The sequence below is a fragment of the Zingiber officinale genome, chromosome 7A (assembly GCF_018446385.1).
Source record: "Zingiber officinale cultivar Zhangliang chromosome 7A, Zo_v1.1, whole genome shotgun sequence".
Lineage (NCBI taxonomy): Eukaryota > Viridiplantae > Streptophyta > Magnoliopsida > Zingiberales > Zingiberaceae > Zingiber > Zingiber officinale.
In genome coordinates this window covers 128,023,502-128,046,543 of record NC_055998.1, presented here as the reverse complement: position 1 = coordinate 128,046,543, position 23,042 = coordinate 128,023,502, and the positions used below count along the sequence as shown (strand labels likewise).

The 23,042-nt window shown below is 38.1% G+C and overlaps 1 protein-coding gene across 1 annotated transcript; it reads right to left on the bottom strand.

The window, feature by feature from the left end:
- Positions 1-18,780: 18,780 nt before the first annotated feature.
- Positions 18,781-22,977, bottom strand: LOC122002482 (protein CANDIDATE G-PROTEIN COUPLED RECEPTOR 2-like). The gene is made up of 6 exons (XM_042557666.1): positions 22,467-22,977; positions 21,004-21,195; positions 19,432-19,594; positions 19,245-19,347; positions 19,089-19,170; positions 18,781-18,994 (listed from the first exon to the last, which is right to left on the bottom strand). Exons 1-6 carry the CDS (start codon positions 22,758-22,760, stop codon positions 18,917-18,919), a joined length of 912 nt encoding a protein of 303 aa, XP_042413600.1. The 5' UTR covers positions 22,761-22,977; the 3' UTR covers positions 18,781-18,916.
- Between the last annotated feature and the right edge of the window lie 65 nt (positions 22,978-23,042).

Here is a 23,042-nt window from a genome sequence, read left to right as displayed (position 1 = left end):
ACAAATTATATAACATAAAATTGAAGGAGGGTGAGATGGCTAGCTAACTACATGCACGCATCCAAGACCTTCTCAACGGTCTCCACACAATTGGTCGGAAGGTGAAAAATCATGACATTATAAGGCATGCCGTTAACGCTTTCCAAGGAACACTTGTAGGCTTCCATAGTGGATGCTTACAAAATTTCTAAGGATCTCTCTTTAATTAGGTTAGATGAATTGTTTTCTGAATTCAAACTTCACGAATAAACTAATGCTACTTGGGCCAAGAAAGGTATTATGCTGCTTGCAGGAAAACTCACAAACAAGAAGTCAAAACGTAAGTATTGAATCGAACTCGAATCCGAAGACAAATCAGATTCTGAAGATGAAGATAAAATCACCATCGAACTAGTCAAACTAGTTCGGAAAGTACTTAAGAAGAAAAAGTTGACCCAATACAGGAGCAAGATCAAGCAGTCGGGTGTGAATCAAACTACGAAGCCAAAGTCAGAAGTGACTTGTTATGCGTGTAGGGGCACTACAAGCCGGAATGTCCAAATCAAAGAAGAAGGAAGATTTTAGAAGCAACATGGTCAGAATCATCGGAAGACTCCAACAAAGAACATGAACAAGCGAGCTTCCTTACTCTATCGGTACAATCTTACATTGTCGAAACCGAGTCTGAAACTAGAGCTTAATTAGAAATTGAGTCCAAAAGAAGCCACGGATCTATATTCATTTTCAAAAGGCCAAACAATACTGTAAGTTCTCTGGTTGCTAGTACTCAAGTAGATAAATTATAAAATTTAATTTCATACTTATTAAGAATATTGGCCAAATCCGATCTTCGGATCAAGTCACTTCAAAAGGAGGTGATAGTCCTTAAGGAGGAGACTAACAAGTTCAAGATGGAACCTCAACTCAAGTTCAACAATTTGAGAAAGATAATTCCACTTCAAAAACACAAGTCAAAGAACTCACACACTCATTGGAATGATTCACTTTGGTTCTGAGAACCTTGATCTAATTTTTTAAAAACAAAGGGTCATATACAACCGATTTGGACTCGGATATAAGGACAAACAAAGATTATATCATACTTATCTTTAGTAAATCGATCAAATATAAACTTAGTCCAAGCATGAGTTCCCAAGTCTAACCTGATTAATCAAGTTGGGCTCAATCAATATTGGATCTCCAAGGATCAAATCCATTACTTTGATATATCTTATCGAGACTATGATCCAGGGAGAGTCAATAAAAGGACTATTTTTGTTATTAAATAGACATGTTTAATGTTTGATTTATTGCTTTCTATATTCATGCTTAGATTAGGATAGATAAGGATTTATGCTTGATTGACACTTGACTAGTTAGACTTAGAATTTTCAGAAAGTTTTACAAAGTTTTTTTTTAAAAAAAGCTAAGTATCTTTCAAAGAATTTTTTTAAAAAGATAAGTATTTAGCTAAATTTTTTTAATGAAATTCTTGTTAAGTAATTAGCCAAATGATTAGCAAAGAAACTCTTTTTAAAGCTATTTGTTTTTTAAAAAAAAGAAAGTTATGTTGGAGCAATCTCAATGGTCTGTGCGATTATGTGTTTTGGTGTTTGGGCAAAAAGTTTAAGTTAGGTTCACCCTTATATTTGATATGTGTATTTGAGTTTGCATGTTTGTAAGATACACATATGACTCACCTTGATGGCTTCAGGTCCGGTGAAGGATGGAGCATCAGAGGGACCGTGGACATGCAACAAGGACAAGGGCCGAGGGAAATGACTTCGAGGCATACGTGAAGGATGACATTGGGGGCGAGACACAAGCTTAAATGCATTGGAGGAATGATAGCCAAAGGAAGTATGCTTGAAGTCAAAAGGGCAAGGCTGCAAAGAAGCGTCAAATGAGTCGTAAGGGTGAGGGTCGGAGTGCTGAGAGACTGTACTCGGGGTACCAGTTGACTGATGGAAATGACAATTGATTGGTACAGTTGACTGGGCAGTTGACTGGGAGCGAACAGAATATTTCTGTTCACTCAGCCAGTGTGGAGCAGTCGACTAGTACTTTCATCAGTCGACAGTGTGGAAGCTTGGTTAAGGTTGACGAAATTAGTGGTGGTTAACCCTAATTAGTAGTCAACTAGTGTCTTAGCAATCTGAGTGCTCTTGGTCGGGTTGTGGCGAGGTTTCTCTACCGACAAGGAGGATTATGCTAGCCAGAGTTTCTGGGGATTAATCCACCGACGGATTGAGGGATCACCCACCTTACGGGTAGTCACGGAGTAGGAGCAAGTTATCTACGAATCACATAAATGAGCTTGTTAGCAGTTTGCATTTCTTTTCTTTATCTTTAGCTTTCTTTGTATTCATATTAGTTTGTATTTTCGCTGCACAAATTAACGAGTATAGGAAGTTATCGATTTGGGGGCATCGTCTATCCAACCTCTCTTCTACCTAGCCATACACAAGATCCTCAACAAGTGGTATCAGAGTGAGGACGCTCTCCATTGGAGTAACCGCCAAGGAAGTAAAAGATGGCCGACTTGATAACACCTCCAAAGTTTGAAGGAGGAAGCCTAGGGGACATTACTTTTTTGATAATGAAGATGGAAGTCTTCTTCAACACGGATTGGGACACAATAATGGTGATCAAGGAGTCGTTCGAAGTTCCAAGAGACAAGAAAGGGAAATAACTCCAACCACGATATTGGATGGAAGATTAACAATCATGATCAAAGGCAAATTTAAAGGTAATATCTATTTTAATTGATATTTTGCCTAATAATGTTGTGAGTTGTGTAGGTGAATACATGAATGCCCATGATTTGTGGAGCAAGATAAAGTTGGGTTTAAAAGAAGAATCTAACCCTACACACGAAGAGGTAGAACTCAAGGAGATGAGTTTAATTGCTCAAGTTGAGGAGGAGCAAATGGAAGTTGAGCCATGCTCAACATCCAAAGAGGAGAGTGTGGATGAGGAAACATCGTTAAGGGTTAAAGAAGAATCCAAGACAAGCGAAGAAGAAGTCTTAGAAGTGAACCTAGTAAACACCTCCATCAAAGTGAAGTCAAAGGACCACATCACTTGCTTTAGGTGCAATGAGAAGGGGCACTACAAGAGTAGGTGTCCGTTGGGTAAGAAGAAGGTAACTCCTAAATTCATTTAAGTTAATTTAAATACTAACAAGAGTTATAGGAATGAAGAAGCCCAAAGGAAGAGAATGTGCATCGTATGCTTCACGTATGGAAAAAAGAGACACTACCACACAAGATGCCTAAGGAAGGGAGAGCTCAAGAAGTTGGAGCATTTGAAGAAATGGATGAAGAAGAAGAAAATCTCAAGTCAAGGGGGAGCTTCAAAGGTAAGGAAGATATACCCTAATTTGAATCGTAATTCAAATTCAAATTCTTATGTTCCCATGCATGCTAGGAATAATTTTCATTATTTACCCATGAAAAATTTTGGTTTTAAATATCATGATAGGAATAGGGTAAATGTCGATCATAACTCTAGGAGACCTATGCATGATAGACCTAGGCAAATTAAATTCTCATTACCTAAGGAGAAGAAGGTAATGGAGAACCAAGGTATTAATCCTAAGAAGGGGAGACACATGCATAGGAAGGGTAAGTCTAGGAATGCCCATGGTGGATATATTGACTCTAGGTTTAGAAACCTAGAAAGGGAGAATCAAGCTTTGAATGCAAAGCTTGATCAATTGGAGAAAATCCTAGAGAGATTCAATGTTGGATCTAGAGGGTTAGATATGGTATTGGGTAGTCAAAGACCTAACAATGAGAGATTGAATTTGGGATATCGATCTAGTGTCTCCAAGGTTAAGGAAAAGTCTTATGCTAGGGTTGCATATGACTATAGCAAGGGGAAGTCAATAAATGATAAGGGAAAGTCATTTAATAGTAAGAAGAAATTAACCAAGGACAAGGTATTGAAGGTTTAAAAGGTTAGGTTTGTAGGCCAAGTGTCATCGGAGGTGCACCGATATAGCCAAGCAATTGTAGATGAGTCACCTAGGAAGATGGCTAAGGCTAAGAGCTCTAGGGGGAACTCAAAAAGTTAATTTGGGACCCATGACAAATGAATCTCAAATGGATTTTACTTGGGAGTCTAGAGAAGTCATGGAGTGTGCCAAATGGTTTAAAAACGGACTTGAGTCTCAAACCTAGGGAATTGTCATAATTAGGTTGTGTTTCATGCAAGGAAATATGACATTGGGGTCATATTACATGATAATTAGTTTTGGATGTATAGATGTCATATAAACCAATGCTAGGGATGCATTATGGTTTAATATGAGCAAATACATCAAGAGGAAGCCAAAACTAGGACTTTAAGTCAAGGTTCAATTAAACTATTTAGCTAGTTTTGGGTTTTGTGTCAATCTTGAGATTGGTGATAAATACATTTTTGAATATATGTTTTTCAAGTAGACATGGGTAAAACCGACATCTCCATAAAATTTGAGGATTTTTAGATGTCTGTAGAATTTTTTTTTTGTATTTCTAAAAGTGGTCAGAAATGTTAAATTGGGCTGAAAACAATGTGTCAGTCGACTGGTACAGTTACCAGTCAACTGGTAACAGTATTTATCGAACATAGAATGGTTCTGTGGGTTTGTTTCGATAAGGGCAGTCGACTGATTCTTTTGACAATCGATTGATATCAGTCTGAAACTATTTTTCAGCATGGTTGTGACCAAGTCAACTCGTTTAGATGTATGAGATACATAGGGGATAAATACATGGGTTTAGGGTCAGTTTGGATGATAAGTTTCGACAATTGAGATATTGTTGTAGCTTTTTGATATCAGGTAAAGGGGGAGAAGTAAGGTTTAAGTGGGAAAACTTAAAATACTTTTGCAGTGGTGAAAATCCTAGCTCGGGAGCTTAGGTGTAGGGGGAGCCTTGTGATAGGCTCTTAAATAGCCCTGTGGTAAAATTCCTATCTCAATGGGAAGCATAGGTGTAGGGGGAGCCTTAGGATATGTTCCAATGCATGTTTCCATTTTTGATTCGGCAGTGTAAGTCCAAGTGTGTAGCCTTAGCAACGTAAATCCATTCGACGGTGAAAGTCCTGTTGGAGTGTATACTGGAAGCCTAAGCTTTGTAAACATTCATTATGAATAAAGAATCACATTTGGTCAAATTTTCTACATTTAGTTGTAGTTGTTCAATTAATTTATATTGAAGATAATATAGTATGTGGTGTCACATACAGAAGATGATATTATCAGTACCTTATAAATTATAAACAGTAGCTCACGACCAAAATGGAAAGGAGCAAACCATTAGAAGGTCGTAGTGTAATTAGGTATCAGTTTATCTTGACTGTATAATTACACTAGTACACTTAGTGTGTATTGAGTAGGACCATTTGAGGTCGTTTCTTTTATACTGACTTTATAAAGAAACAAAGACCTCAGTTATTATGGAAGTGTGTGCTCTTAATCCTGATATAATAACAAGCACATATATTTGATATTTATTTCTTTAATTTATCAATGGGTAAGGTTTAGTTCGATGAATCAATAAGCCCGATAAGTTGGGAAATGGTATCACTTATAGTGTGTGTTGTTGATTATAGAAGGAAACTGTGTCCTAGAGATACTAGGTTGATAATGTCCCCAAGAGGAGCTCATAAGGATTGTCATGTTAAACCTTGCAGGTGGACTTAGTTCGACATGACGATAAGGTTGATTGGTACTACTCTTGGACTTAGATATTAATTAAATGAGTTGTCAGTAACTCACTTAATTAGTGGGCATTCGATATCTTAAACACAGGGAGACTAACACACTCATAATAAGAAGGAGCCCGAAAATGTAATTTGGGATTGGTGCGGTAGTTCAATGATAGTTCTCTAGTGGAATGAATTATCATTGATAAAATTAAGTTGTGTGTTCGGGGCGAACACGGGATGCTTAATTTTATCGGGAGACTAAAACCAATTCCTCCTCTCGGTCCCTATCGTAGCCTCTTATTTATAGAGTTCTATACCCACCTATACCCACCTTCTATACCCACCCAATAGGGGTCGGCCAAGCTAGCTTGGGAACAAGCTAGGGCCGGCCTAGGTATAAGATTGGGTGGCCGGCCCTAGCTTGAACCCAAGCTAGTGGGGGCCAGCCAAATTAAATTAAAAAAAAAAATTAATTTTAATTTTTATTATGTGGAAGATATAATTTATTAAAGAGAATTAAAATTAAAATATCTCTCTTGTAAAAGATCTACAAAAGATTAAAGAAAGAGATTAGATCTCTTTCCTTATTTGTAGATTGGTAAGATATTTTATTTTCTCTTTAAAAATTATTCACATGTTGTAAAATTAAAATTATAGAAATTTCCTTTTTATCAACCATGAAGAGATTTGAAGAGAAATTTTATTTTTTAAAATTTCCGGAAACAAATTAGGAAGTTTTAATTGTTGATTAAAACTTGTCCAATTTTGTTTTCATTGATATGGCCGGCCACTTGCTTCTAATTGGGGAAATTTTATTTTATTTTTCTCAATTAAATCAAGTCAAGGAAATTAAGGAAATTTTATTGTAATTAAATTTCCTAATTTGCCTAGGCCAAGGAATATAAAAGAAGGGGTGAGGGTGCCTTCATGAGACACAACATCTATTATTTCTCTCCCTCTTTTGTTCCTTGGTGTGGCCATCCTCTCCCTCTCTTCCTCTTGTGGTGGCCGAACCTCTCTCTTCCCTTGGAGCTCTTGTGGTGGCGGATACTACTTGGAGAAGAAGAAGAAGAAGGAGAGAAAGCTAGCATCTCTTGGAGCTTGGTTAGTATTTTGGTTTTTCTCCTTGGTGAAGTTTTTCCTTTGTGGCCGAACCTTGCTTGGAGGAGAAGAAGGTGGTTGGTGGTTTCTCATCTCGGTAGATCGTTGCCCACACAACGTCCGAGGTTAGAAGAGGAATACGATAGAAGATCAAGAGGTTTTTCTACAAGGTATAACTAGTAATTTTTATTTCCGCATCATGCTAGTTATTTATGGAAATAATACCAAATACAAGAGGCTTACGTTCTAGAATTTCGAATATGTTTTTCGATATTGTGTTCTTTTGTTTTTTCTTTTCCTTGTGATTTGATTGTTCTCTTTGGTTAACCTAAAGTTATTTTAGGAAATTAAATATTAGCTTTCTATAAAAGGTTTTGTCTAGTCGGTGGTGGTTGCTCCCATATCCAAGAAGGCCATGTGCCTCGCCACGTCAGTACTGGGAACCAATTATGGAAATTAATATTTAATGGAATTAATAACTTAAGGAGACTTGGGTCGAACGTGTAAAGTTCCGCAGGAGATCCAAGTCAAAACCTAAAAGAACAAATATATTAAGTTTTGGATCAAACGTGTTAAGTCCCGCAGGCGATCCAAAATTTAATTTAAAAGAACACATGGTAGCTTGGAAAAGGTTCAGACCTTTGTACAAAATTTTTGTACAGTGGAACCCATAGGTTTTCCGAGTAGCTACCAACAAGTCCAAGTGTGTAACCTTGGCAACGTAAGTCCATTCGACAGTGTAAGTCCAAGTGTGTAGCCTTGGCAATGTAAGTCCATTGTTTTTAGCATGTTTATTTGCTATTATGTTTTTCCTAACTTAAACGTATTGCTAAACATCAAAAAGGGAGAGATTGTTAGAGCAATCCCAATGGTCCATGCGACCATATATTTTGGTGTTTGGGCAAAGAGTTTAAGTTAGGTTCATCCTTGTATTTGATATATGTATTTGAGTGTGCAGATTTGCAGAATATACATATGACTCAGCTTGATGGCTTCAAATCCGATGAAGGATGGAGTATCCGAGGGACCGTGGACAAGGCAGCAAGGACAAGGGTCGAGAGAAGTGACTTCGAGGCATACGCGAAGGATGACATTGGGGGCGAGCCGCGGGCTTCGATGTATTTGAGGGATGAGAGCCAAAGGACGTAAACTTGAAAGCAATAGGCCAAGATTGCAAAGAAGCGTTAAGTGAGTCGTAAGGGTGAGGGTTCCAGTGCTGAGACTGTACTCAAGGTACCAGTCGACTGATGGAAATGGCAGTCGACTGGTACAATCGACTGGGTAGTCGATTGGGAGCGAACAGAATGCTTCTGTTCGCTCGGCCAGTGTGGAGCAGTCGACTGGTACTTTCACCAGTCAACTGGTATCGAGTCGTTGGGTTGTAACGGTCGAATGTCCACAGAGTGCAGTCGACTGACACTTTCACGAGTCGACTAGTAGGCAAGGTTTTCCAACCCGTGACCTATATAACCAAGGCTTGAAAGCTTGGTTAAGATTAACGAAATTAGTGGTGGTTAACCCTAATTAGTAGTGAATTAGTGCCCTAGCAATCTGAGTGCTCTTGGTCAAGTTGTGGCGATGTTTCTCCACCGACAAGGAGGATTGTGCTAGCCGAAGGTTTCGGGGATTAATTCATTGACGGATTGATGGATCACCCACCTTACAGACAATCGTGGAGTAAGAGCAAGTTATCTCCGAACCACATAAACGAGCTTGTTAGCAATTTGCATTTCTTTTTTTTGTCTTTAGCTTTCTTTGTATTCATATTAGTTTGTATTTTCGCTGCGCAAACTAACTAGTGTAGGAAGCTATCAATTTGAGGGGATCGTCTATCCAACCCTCATTCTAACCGACCATACACAAGATCCCCAACAAGTTACAGTGATGATTTCAGGGGGAGCTTAAAAGTTAAATTTTTGGAAGAAGATCAAAAGTTAGTTGTTTTGAAAATTAAGTATTATCTTTACAAGTTAAATAATTTTCTCTATACTTAGTATTCTTTTTTGATATATGTTACATAATTTTTTTTTGATTTGCCTTAAATTAAGGGGGAGCATTTTTAAATTGCCGAATTTTTTTACTTATATTGAAATTTATTGCTAAAGGGGGAGTATAAGGTTTGCATTTTTAAAATTGTCAAATTGTTTTACTTATGCTCAAATTCATTGTTAATGTTACATTATTTTTTGTTATGCTTTACTTAACTTTGAATTGTATTGCCATAATCAAAAAAGGAGGAATTATTGGTACAGGAAGCACTAGATGATCGAACCTAAGTTTTGATTATAGCAAAGGGTTCAAAGTTAATATGTCTTGTTGCTTTAACAAGTTGAACTGAGTGTGCAGGAAAATTCTAAGTGATCTTAGGTAAAGGAAAGTTCTAGCTACAGTTAGGCAGGTGGAAAGTCCTAGTTGTGGTTAGGTAACGAAATCCAAGTCCGCGGGATTGGGCAAAGTCTTGGCGGATTTAGGGCGTTGGGTGAAATCCTAAGGTCAAGCTTGTTAGGTGAAAATTCTGAGGGTCACGGACACCAGATGGAAGACTGGACGGATCGGGATCAAACATCTAACATGAAGTCCTGGCGTCTCAAAGCTGAGCAAAAGTCCAGACGATCTGGAGGATCGGTCTACAAAAGGTAATCTCTCCTAAGAGGAGTAGGTGAGGACACGTTCCCCATTAAGGGAACAGTAAGCGTTGGTTCAACCTAGGATTTTCGGGAAACCTAAAAGTCAGAACAGGACAGTTCAAAAATGGTAAAATATTTCTTTTCTATATTATTTTATTGTGCTAACTTTATATTGAAGCACCTGCCTGAATCCTTCTTTTATAGAGTCCTGAAGGCACCTTTAACCCCATGGAAGGCGCCTCTAGTTGTAGATTTTATCCCCATAACATTGGAGTCGATAACTTCCGTAATATGGGAAGTCTATCCACCTGAAGGCACCTTCAACCATATGGAAGACGCCTCCTACATTGTTCATCGGAGGCTCTTTTGTGCATTTTACTTCCTGCAAGACATGTTAGTTCAAAATACCAAATATATCCTACAAAATAAAGTTAGCACAATAAAATAATATGGAAATGAAATATTTGATAGTCTCCAGATTGTCCTGTTCTGACTTTTAGATTTTTAAGAAATCCTAGGTCGAACTGACGCCTACTGTTTTCTCAACGGGGAACATGCCCTCACCTACTCCTCTGAGGAGAGATTACCTTTTGTCACACCGGTCCTCCAGACCGTCTATACTTTTGCTCAGCGTCCGAGATGTCAGGACTTCATGTTGGACGTCCAATCCCCAACTCGTCCAATCTTCTACCTGGTGTCCACGACCCCCAGAATTTTCATCTAGCGTTCTCGACCCTAGGATTTCGCCCAATGTCCTCGACCCGCCAAGACTTTGCCTAGTCCTCCAGACTAGGACTTTGTTGCTTAACTATAGCTAGGACTTTCAACCTGCCTAACTGCATCTAGGACTTTTCTTTGTCTAAGATCACTTAGGATTTGTCTGGACACTCAGTTCAACGTATTAGAACAACAAAAAAACTTTAACTTTGAACACTTTGCCATAATTAAAACTTAGGTTTGATCATTTGGTGCTTCCTGCACCAACACTTTTAGCAAATTAATTTGAGCCATTTGGTCAATCTGAATAGCAATATTCATCTTGGTTAGTTATATCAACACCATATAACGTACCACCATAGATGCGCATGGAAGACAAATATATGTTTCTTATTGTATTTATTCCATATCCAAAGAATCTGAAAAAGAAGATAGATATTTTTTTTACAACCTCTGATTATCGAGTTGAAAGAATCATAGAATGTAGAGTTGTCAATTTCGATTGAGTCCATCGGATTGGCCCGCCCTGCCAAACAATTTAAGTGGATTGAATTGAAATTTTATCAACCCATTTAAAAGCGAGTTCACATGGGTTGACCCGTCTGAGCCCGTGAACCGCGCAACTCGACTCGTGACCCACACGGGTCTGCCCGTGGTGAGTTTGGATTGGCCTGCGGATTGAGGAAATGCCGAAGTAGTTTATTATATACCTTAAATTGTCGTCGATGTCCCTTGGCACTTCTCTTGTGTTCATCATAGATAAGAGCACACTTTCTGCTATTTTTTTATAGTGTATTCTGCAATTGGGGCTACTATATTGGTTTATAATCATTTTTATGGTAAGTAATAGGTGTTAAATTCATTTTGCTTCATGAACATTTTCTCTTCATTGGATGAGCAACTTGCGGGCCAATCCAAGTCCATCGCAAACTTTTTTATTGAATTTTTGTTGTGCCTGTGGGTTGGCTTGCCTAACCTGCAACCCACCTTGAGTTGGGTTGGTGATTTCTCAACCAGCAAGATGACGAGTTGACCCTCCCTGTCCTGCCAAATGATCGCCCTGCAACATCCCTCAGGTCAAGGTTGACCTGGTTGACCAAGTTTGAGTCTTGGTTTGGGTTTCGATGTTTGACAATACAAGGTTGATTGAAGAAGAGTCAAGTAGGTCAAGGATGACCGGATAGTTGACTGGGAAGCTAGGCAGGAGGAAAATCCTGGTGAGTGAAGCCAGGTGAAAGACCTAGTGAGTGAAGCTAGGCAATTGGGAAGTCCTAGTGAGTGAAGCTAGGCAGGAGGAAAATCCTGGTGAGTGAAGTCAGGTGAAAGACCTAGTGAGTGAAGCTAGGCAATTGGGAAAGTCCTGGTGAGTGAAGCCAGGCAAGAGAAATCCAGATGGGTCAAGGTTGACCAGACATCTTGTGAGAGTCCAAGTAGGTCAAAGGGATTGACCGGATACTTGGCACGAGAAAGAAAAGTCCAAGTAGGTCAGAGGGACTGACCGGATACTTGGCAAGAAGAGAAAAGTCTAAGTGGGTCAAAGGGATTGACCAGACACTTGGTGAGAGAGTCCTAGCTGGTCAAGGGTGACCGGATGCTAGGTCTTATGTACCAACAAGTCATGGTTGACTAGATGTTGGTTTAGGGGGCTTTGGACTTGGTTTTGGGCAAAAACCAAGATCTGGATTGATCAGCCGATTGATCCAGCAAGTTTGGATTGATCCATGGATTGATCCAGCAGGTGTGGATTGATCCGTGGATTGATCCAGCAGGTTTGGATTGATCCGTGGATCGATCCAACAGATCTGGATCGATCCGTGGATCGATCCAGCAGATCTGGATCGATCAGTGGATCGATCCAGAAGATCTGGATCGATCGGCCGATCGATCCGGTGAGTCCCCGCGAACAGAACCCCTCTGGATCGATCGGTGGATCGATCCAGAGGTCCCAATCGGCCAGTGGGCGATAAGCGCTGGATCGATCCGTGGATCGATCCAGACATTTTTCCAGAGCACAGAGGCGCTCTGGATCGATCCGTGGATCGATCCAAAGCCTCCCCGATCGATTGGGAGCATTCCAATCGATCGGGATTCGACCGTTAGCGTCAATTTAAGCCGCAGGCGTTCATTTCTTTCGGCATCTCTTCACCGATTCATTCGAGATTCATCACAGCTCCTCCTCAGCACTCTCTAAGCTCCTCACCGCCAGTTCTTGAAGGTTCTTGGAGGTTCATCCAAGTCAAGAGGCGAGTTGCAACGAGAAGAAGAAGAAGCTAGGGTTTTTACTGCATCTCTTGTAAGCTTTTGCTTATTCTTGACTACCCTTTCTTCTACTTGTATTGAGAGTCTTGTAGGGCTTCTTCGCCTTCGGTAGTTACCGAAAAGGAGTGTTTATTAGTGGAGGTGTGTGTGTGTGCGTGGATCCTTGGACTAGTCACCTCTTGTGAGGTGGATACCAAGTAAAATCCTATTGTTAGCATTGTTGTAGTTTGTTTCTTTGTATTCCGCTGCGCATCACTTTGAAGAAACGAGCAACGCCGCCGACGAGCACGCGAAGAGCTATTCACCCCCCCCTCTAGCTACTTTTCGGTCCTAACATTTATTATATACCTTAAATTGTCGTCGATGTCCCTTGGCACTTCTCTTGTGTTCATCATAGATAAGAGCACACTTTCTGCTGTTTTTTTATAGTGTATTCTGCAATTGGGGCTACTATATTGGTTTATAATCATTTTTATGGTAAGTAATAGGTGTTAAATTCATTTTGCTTCATGAACATTTTCTCTTCATTGGATGAGCAACTTGCGGGCCAATCCAAGTCCATCGCAAACTTTTTTATTGAATTTTTGTTGTGCCTGTGGGTTGGCTTGCCTAACCTGCAACCCGCCTTGAGTTGGGTTGGAGATTTCTCAACCAGCAAGATGACGAGTTGACCCTCCCTGTCCTGCCAAATGATCGCCCTGCCATAGGTTGGCTCGCCCCCCATAGATCAGCTCATCTAACACCTCTAGATATTGCAAGTAAAACTAATTTTACCTTGCATACTGCTTTATTATTGACGATTAGTGTTTCCAACATATTAATGTTGTCAGGATGAAACACAACTAGTAAATTAGCATGCTTACATTAAATGACAGAGTCTGATGCATTTTCATTACCTTACTGTGAAAAGATATTTTTGTTTGACAATCATCATAAATTTTTACCTTTGAAGCACCCTTTCAGGTGAAATAAGAAAGAGTTTATAAAGAATGAAGTAGTCAGAAATTTTTTGTTTAGAATCAAGTCAGGAGAGGAAATCCTTGAGGAAATAGATAATTATGGATTTGCACCAATAACTCAAATGAGTACTGATGATTTAAATAATTACATTATTAAGGTCTCAAAGTGTGGTTGGAAAACATAGAGCATATTTTGGGAGTTGTCATATTAGAAGTATCTACTCATCATTTGACATAATTTAGATGTAATGCATGTTGAGAATTTTTTTATAATATTTTCAATACTGTGATAAATGTTTCAGAAAAAACTAAAGACATTGCAAAATCATGTGAGAAATTGAAAGAATTATTTAATAGACCTGAGTTGTATCGACATGAAATAACCAATAAATTTCTAAAGAGTTGCTATACATTGGACAAAGAAATTAAGTAGATATTATATAGTTGGTTGAAAGAAATCAAATTTGTTGATGGGTATGCCTTGAATATGACTCGAAGTGTGGATATGAACAATTAAAAATATTTGATATGAAGAGTCATGACTGTCACGTGTTCATGCAAAGACATATTTTAATAACTTTTCATGACTTACTTCCTAATGATGTTTAACCAGCATTTACAAAATTGAGTCTGTTTTTCAGAAATTTGACAGAGTTATTATAACGAACGATATACTTCGGCTAAAAACAAACATTCCTCTTATGCTATGTAAACTTGATCGTATATTCTACTTAGTTTTTTTATTCAATGAAATATCTAGTTTATTTGATTACTATGGTAGACTTGACAAATAATTGAGTTTGAATATATTATTTTTCCTATAAAAAGATGTGTGTTATTTAAATATTCATGATATGCTTTGACTACAAGAACAAGTTTGAATCTTTCATTTTCACAGTACAAGATGGTCAAATTCTAAGTCTCACTCAACCATAGAAATACTGAACTCCATCAAAACCATGATGCATTTCAAAGTGTGAAAGTGGAAATACATTTAGTTGATTTACAAATTTAATCTGCATTCAATTACTTGTAGATGTAAATATCACTTACGAAGAAATATATGATAGAGAGATATCCAATAGTGAGAAATTTGATGAACTAATAGAGTTTAGTGATGAAACCTTAAAAACTATTAATCTTAATAATTCAGATTATAATAACACTTAGATTTTAGGATTGAAAACTATGGTAAAGTAAAAGTGATATTATTAAATTTTAGGATTAATATTAATGATTCAATTATGGATATGCTCAGTCCATACAAAGATGATATTTCTTCTTTAATTGGAAATCATTTTAATAGAAATGAGGCAGCAAGCGACGACGAGGATGTGAACTACCCCCTCGTGAAGCCATGAATGATTGCCTCAAGAAGTTACAAATGGACTCCTCATGAAGTAGTGAGCAAGTGCCTTGAGAAGCCGCCAGGGGCCGCCTCGCACGACTCACACGTTCGTGTGATGAAATCTTCACTATAGAATTGTTTGACAAGAAGAAGGAAGGAGATAGGGTAACTTTGTGCAGAAAAAGTTTAGGTTAAAAAAGGGTTTGAATTATTGAGAAAAAAATTAACTAGGTTTAATAAGATTCATAATACAGCATTTGTAAAAAAAATGTCACTATAAATGGTCTAATATGATTTTTTTTAAAAAAATTAATAATTTGTAGTAAATGTCATTAGAAAATACTTAGGGTCACATTTTAAATAAAATGTCTTTAAGAAAATATCACGATAGTTATATATTTTAATACTGTACAAATGTATTAATTATATTGAGATCGACCGAACTCTACATATACACAAAAGGGTCTCACGCATTAAGAGGTATCTTCCTACTCCAAATGTATAATTAGAATTCGCATGAATCCTTGGTGAGTTCATTTTTGTTGTGTTTTGTGTTTAATATTGCTACGAAACCCAACATGTCAGACATCTAACAAGACGTTTTACATTCATTAGGAATTGACCCCAAAATCTATTAAAACAAACACTATCAACTACATTATTTTTTCACCATAGCTCCATGAAGTAGGGTATATTAATCACATTATGTTCATTTATAATTAGATAACGAGACGTGGGTATAAAAACTTGAACACAATCCTCATCAACTCAGCTCACTCAAATTGTTTCGTTGATTGTCCGAACTGATTTCGAGCTTCATTCATGTTGTAGGTGTTGGAACCTTTCTCGGTTGCTACGGCCACCATCAAGAAACGCGATACTTCAATAGCAATTGCTCCATTCAAAAGAAAAGAAAAAATCATCCCTCGCCAAGGGCTTAAGCATTAGGTCCCCCAACCCATTTGGCCATCTTTGTATGATCAATACGTGACTTGCTTAGTCCAATCAACCCAATTGATGGCTATCATCGACCCGTCTAGCTAGCCTAGTCAATCTTTTAATCTCACCTACTTAATTTTCTAATCTATTAATTGGTAGCTTTTTTTTGATGTCAAACCGTCCGAGATCCGTTCCAGCTTTTAGTAAGGAAAGATGAATGCAGTTGACCTTTCGAACTACCTGTAAAATCCATCAGTGCCCTCTATTGACCTCCAACTCAATTGTTGATATATATACTACTGTTAAGCTAATTTGACCAACCCTTGCATCAAAATATGTCCGAATAGGCACCTTAAATTAAACATTTGAGTTTTTTCAAACCCCATAAAATAAATCTACACTTGTTCTTACCAAACCACGACACATAATCACATTACTCATTTTGGAAGCCAACCAACTTCATCTACCTTCTTGCAGCGATCGATCTATATATAAACACCATCTCCTTGCTTCATCCTCACATCATCAACTCACTGCCTTAGCTCTTAATTATTCATATCGACTCCACTTGCCTAGCTCCCATTCCATGGCTTCCCTTTTCAGTCTCTTTGCCATGACAGTCCTGATTGCCTCCTTTGGGCATTGCCACGCAGCTCGGCATCTCCTTGACGACACAGCGCCGGCTGCTGCACCCCCGGCTGGCTTAGCAGTCCCAACCCTACCAATGCCAACACTTCCGGCAGCGCCACCATTGATGCCGACAGTGCCAACCGTTCCGCAAATCTCAGCACCATTGATGCCGAATAACCCGATGCCCACCGTCCCAACAATGCCGGTGGCAGGAGTGCCACCGTTGGCTCCCATGATTCCAGCCGTGCCCAAGGTTTCACTGCCTCCCATTCCTTCAGTTCCGACCATCCCTTCCATTCCCTTCCTCAGTACTCCGCCTCCTGCAGCGTCTCCATGATCCATATCGATCTACTTCAGGCTGCATGTATGCAGTGTATTTTAGTTTATAACAGCGTGTCTAGATTATGTGTGTATGATTCTAGTCATGATTGTGATGGTGGTTTTGTTTAGTGTATTGCATTGGCATAATTTTATTTACTAGTCTGCAATATGTAATAATACTTGAATCACTTGTTATTTCGGTCGTGATTATAACTTTACATGTTCATTTACTTTAGTATTAAAATGCTAAAAGCTATTCTATATGCAAAAGTCTGATCGAGTTGGCGAAGAGCTGACGGATGGTGTTTGTTTCCATCGAAACAAGGTCCTCCGCCACATAAGCTAAGAAAACAAATGAGCTTGCCATTTGGCCCGTTTGGCTCTCTTTTAATGCCCAAGCTGATCGGTTTCTCTAATTCATCTAACTTGTCTAGTCTTATGATCGAATCGATCCGTCGGGCTCTTCTAATCTATTGACTCACCTTGCCTAGTTAGCTTATTCTGTTAGTCAAGGTTTGTCAACAAGTCAAACATGATACAAATAATATTAATATTTGATAAAGATGACGTTGGGATCGTCATCTGTTAACAGATGACTAAAGAGTGATATATTTATTATAATAGAATAAGATCAAGATTAGATGCATATTCTTATTTGACGGGTCGATTATAAATTAATTTTATAATTTATTTTTTTCATATAAATAAAACATAATTATTTCACTATTATTATGAAATAATTATTACATTTTTGAATGATAAGAGTGATCCATTCTATCTCATTAACTATGCCTTTGTAAATATGAACAAACCATTTCGATTGGACATGGTTTACATACATGGATCCAACTCAGCACGTTAAAGCCTGGCTACTAAACAGGCCAGCCTACATTCCTTTTGTGAATAACTTTAATTTTACACCGTCCACGATCTGGACCAAATTTTAATGAAGAACTGCAGTGTACGTGACCTTCTAAACTACTTGTAATCCATCAATGGCCTCCGTTGACTTCTCAGGAAATTGGGATATGATGTTAAGCTGAATTGACCGACCCTGGCTTCAAACATGTCGTTTTTCAAACCCTCCAGAATCCAAAAGAGGATCCTCTGATCCATTTTTTTGGACCAAGAGATGGTCCACAATATAATTACGATTGGATCGGGATCATGATTCAATCGTAATTAATTGTGGTTTCTCATTGAGTTCATCTTCCCGTTCAGATTATAATTTGGATCAGAATGGACAGTCGAAAATCACCCTCCACTCGGCACTTGGTAGTCCGACCATCCGCCAACCACCAACGACCTCCAATCTACACTCTTTCCTACCAAATCATGACATGCAATTACTTACACAACTCATTTTAACCCTACAACTTCTCCATCATCCTTTGTTATATAAATACCAACACAGTCTTAGATATACATTCTTTCCTACCAAACTATGATATGCAATTACTTACACAACTCATTTTGACCTTGCAACCTCTCCGTCATCCTTTATTATATAAACATCAACACGTCCCCTAGAGGCGGTGCAATAGTTAAAGTATAGAATATTGTCACATAAAATCTTGGGGTCGAAATTCGGCATGTCTAAACATGCCCTTCTTTATACCTTGGCCACTTACACTAATAACTAATAGTCATCTATGATTTACCTCTTCCGTGTTAGTCTAGGAACGAATTGACAAGGTATTAAGATGAACAAATCATCTTTTACAACATTATATAAACACCAACACAATCTTAGCTCTTATCTAGATCATCTAAGAATCTACTCTACTAACCTTTCCTATCCTTCCTTTCCTTTCCCATTTTGGCCTCTTTGCTATGGCAATTTTGATCTCTAGCCTTGGGCCTTTTACCACATTATATAAACACCAACACAATCTTAGCTCTTATCTAGATCATCTAAGAATCTACTCTACTAACCTTTCCTATCCTTCCTTTCCTTTCCCATTTTGGCCTCTTTGCCATGGCAATTTTGATCTCTAGCCTTGGGCCTTACGATGCAGCTCGGCTTCTCCACGACGCACCAGCAGTCCTCACCTTGCCCCATTCGCTTTACTATTAAAATCACAAAAGGTACTGAAAACTAAGAGAACCTTCCCAGATACTCTCTACTCACTAGCTGGGCTACCTACATCCAAAGAATAATTGAGATGTAGAAAAGAAAACAAGAGTTTAGAAAAGGCCGACAGATTTGCAAAGATTATATTGGAATATCAAATGTGTCATACAAATGCTTGAAATTCATGAAGTTTTGAGTTTTGTATTGTGTTATCCAGTGAATTTACAAAACTACAGTGTTCGGCTCGGAACCTATGCCTGATGTATTAATCCCAATCGTCGTCAAAGAAACCAGCGTCCTTCATTTCAGAGTAGTACACATTCTCCAAACGCATATCTTCTTCCTGTAAAGAAAAAATGGATATACATATTAAATATATTGTCGAAGCAACTAGCTCCTCAGGTCAAGGACATAGAAGGTAATGTGAAAGAAAAAACCTGGAAAAAATCTGCCAGGAAGACGACATATAAAAGGGGAAGATAAAGGGAGTGGTAGCATACAGTTGTCAGATTGAACAACCTACAAGAAACACAATTGGCATTTGGCATCACATATTATAATAGACAAGGTCTTGAATGGGATATAATCAATACCATATTCCAAATCCAGATCCATTTGCAGCAAACAGGCAGCCAAACAGGGACATTGTATTCAGCAACAGCATAGCACAAACATACTTGTAGAATGATGGTCTTGCTGCTAATGTGTACAATAATTAATAACTGACAGTGAAGAAGCAACGCTGTGTTTAGTAGAACCCAAGAAGGAAATTAGTATTACCAGGTAATCTTTCTCTCCACTTTGATTGATGCATGAAGAAGATGAATCCATAGACTGCAGTAAGCAACAGCTTATGGACAATCCACAAACTCCATCTTGCACGATTTTCTTTGTCGTTGCTGTCTGCAAATAGAGGAACCCTAAATCCATATATGTAGATAGTCTGCAGGGGGAAGACCAGTCAGATATTCCTCATTTTATTTTATATGGTGATGTGAGGACCACAATGAAGGCCTATGGATAACTAAGTAAACTACTGGTGAAGTTCATTCAATAATATTCTCTTATTTATTAGTGCAAGAACCAAACGTAGAGAAGATGTGCTTCTTCCAAATCAACATGATCCTCCACACATTATGAAGTAGATCAAAATCAATACCGTCTTCAGTCTCAGCTAATGCTAGAGACTAACATGAATTGAAGTAGTAAGTGAATGGGAATAAACATGATCCTTCTGGTTCAATCTAAGGACAATTTATATGGCATATCCCCGATGATTACAAAAAATGTTTCACAAGTATTTGTTGGAGTGAAATTGCTTTTGAAGTTCTATAAATGCACGCGATATATACACATCATAAAAATGCCAACAAATAACATTATTGCAACCCCTTGCACTTAGATAGTCAAAGAACATACACACACTGTACTCTGCAGAACCAATAGGGACATATGTAGATGACATTATTATACAATTCCGAAATCTACCCATCTCAAACTATGCAGGCAGATTCCACAGGAATAAGACAATGGATTTGACTGAATAATAGAAAATCTGCTCCAAGGCACCAATTGGTTGAACTATCAGAATTCTGAAGCTGGCCAAGGCATCAACTAGATCTTCTAGAGCAGGCTTGACCACCCATTGTCAGACTATGATTAATTAAAATGAATACCCTCATCTTTTGGACAAGTAGACGGTAAAAATATATTAATTTTCACAAGACAAATGCTACTTACCATTTGACATATTATCTAATGTTAAAGATTTGCATCATCAGAAATTTCATGCCTTTCATATTCCATTTTTCATCATGTCCACCAATCCTGGCATACATGCTTCCAACTTTTTCCTTCATCTTGTCTCCTCACTATTTTTCTATAGGTTCTATCATTCTCTTAACATTTTTATCTATTTCTCTTGGTATTAAGGTTGTTTTTCCCATGAGACAACATTAACCCCATTTTTAAGATCCTAATGGATACTTGAATTGGACATCCTTGAGCAAAGTATGGTTAGTTAAATGTGGTCATGTATTCATTGTCCTAATATAGATAAGATAGTTTGTATATTCTCGATAATACTAAAAATCTCAAAGCCTGAGATAGTACATACACAGTAATGGATTTAATTATTTTACTCTAAATTTGGTGTTATCAATCTGTTGACTAGCACAAAGATCCATCAGTTTCCAGACAAATACTTTAATCCAAAAAGTGGAAATAATAACTTTGTCAAATTATATTCTAGCAGAATATTTTTACCTAAAAATCCTTATTGAAAGGGATTGAAAAAGGATCACTATAAAGGCAACTTACGGCATAATAGAAATACATTTAGAATTTTATTACCTTCAGTAGTGTATCAGCTGCAACAATTACTCCAGACACTACAAATGTACGTGTCAAAACATCCAATCCACCTGCATGATTTCCTTGAAGCAGAAACGCCAGCAAGCTTATTTCCATGAATAACAACCCAGTTTCCGCAAACAAAGATAATATATTCCATGAAGATTCCTTTGCAGAAGTACACTGCCACACCTGCTTCCAAATAAACAGATGAATAAACAATTGCAAACATGATATATTATGGCCAAGATGAAGAACCAAGTTTGCTGATTGTCAGAGGCATTTGATAACTGGAAGTAGATAATAAAAGAAAAGGTCAATTTACAGCAGAATGATCTTTCAAATAAAAGCAGCTGCTTCACAACAATAACATACTTTTGTCCTTTTTGAGTCTCAAGTATGATAGCTCTCAACTGAATCTCAGCAAGGCCATCAATTTCATCAAGGATTTCCAATTTTCTTCGTTTGTCTAGTTAGTATCTTTTTGGATTATTCAATCAATAAAATGAGCAATTAACAGAAAAAAATAGATATTGTGATTATCAATTACAGCTAAAATCTAGAATATAAAGGATAGCATACCTCACATGTTGATGCATTATTCTCTCTCTATTCCATGGAATATTAAGCTATGATGACATTGGCTTAAGGATATCATGTCATGTAGGCCAAATATAACACAATCAAGTAATCAGACCAAATGTATTCCAGAATGCTGGAAAAATCAATTCCTAAGCTTTTCTTTGATACTTATAAACCATTTCAAAAGGTACTAGAATTTTAGACAATGTTTATTTATAATTGTGTTTGAGACCAACGAAACATTGCTTTGTTTCAAACTCTACTTTGAGTTCCAACAAAGTATACAGATGTTTGCTGGTCCACAATAATTTCAAATTATATTTTCAGTAATGCTAAGTGTCTATAATTTTCCAACGGTATCTATTTTCTCAGAATCAGGACAGAGCAAGGTCTGTTGTTATGTCACCTTGTGTTAATTCCTACATTATCTAACTTGCAGCAACAACAGTTTACTCCATGGAAATCTTATATAAACCTAAGTACTAAGGGAAATCTTGCAGCAACAACAGTTGATCGTATGTTTTATAAATTTCCTATCACAATAATATTATTTTAAGCATGACATCCATTATAGTTTTATCCAACAAGAAGGAAATGAATACTAAGTCAAGGAAACTGTACAAACAGCAGGTTGTGTTGTATAAACCAATTGATGTAGTTAGGTTGACCTAAGAATTATTTGATTGCCAATAAGTTCTATCAGTATATCCTCCTTATTTGAATATACGAATCCATGCGCAGAAATAAAATACTCAAAATTATTGGACATAAACACATAATAGGGTAAATGGATTAAAGAACCATGTTTGCATAATCATGCAAGTTCCGAGTAAAAGAAAAAAAATATATGGCAAAAGTAACAGCAGCAAATGATACAGCACCTGGACTAGGCACCATAAGAGATTGAGCAGGCTGACAAGCCACAGGAGCGCGTAGTAGGCAACCATCAGATAAGACTGACCGGACGTGAGCTTAGCGAAGCTCCTCCTCGCCAGGGAAGCGAGGTAAGCTACGAATAGGGCGGAGGGGACGATCAACGCGAAGTTGTACAAGGGCCCATGGCAACCCACGAACCACGAGGGGGAGGGTGCCGGACCCTGGTCGGTGACCATTGGTAGCCCCGGCGGCGCGGCCGCGAGGGACATCGCGGCGAGCAGTTGCTCCGGCGCTCTCATATCTGAGAAACCTGGAGCAATATCATCAGCGCCGAGGGCTCCACCGTCGAATCGAAGCTGATCGCTGGGTGGAGAATAAGCGGAATTGGAAACCCTAACACTGGATTCCTTCTCGGAACCTGTGAAAGAGGAGAAAGGGCACCTTTTTCTTCAACTCGCGAACGCAAACGAAAACCAGAAATAAAATGCTCTAAACTCGAGGATGGTCCCTTTGAAGTGGCCCACGTAGGCCGTAGCCAATCCGACTCTATTTATCAACACGGAGGCTGTTTAAAAAAAATA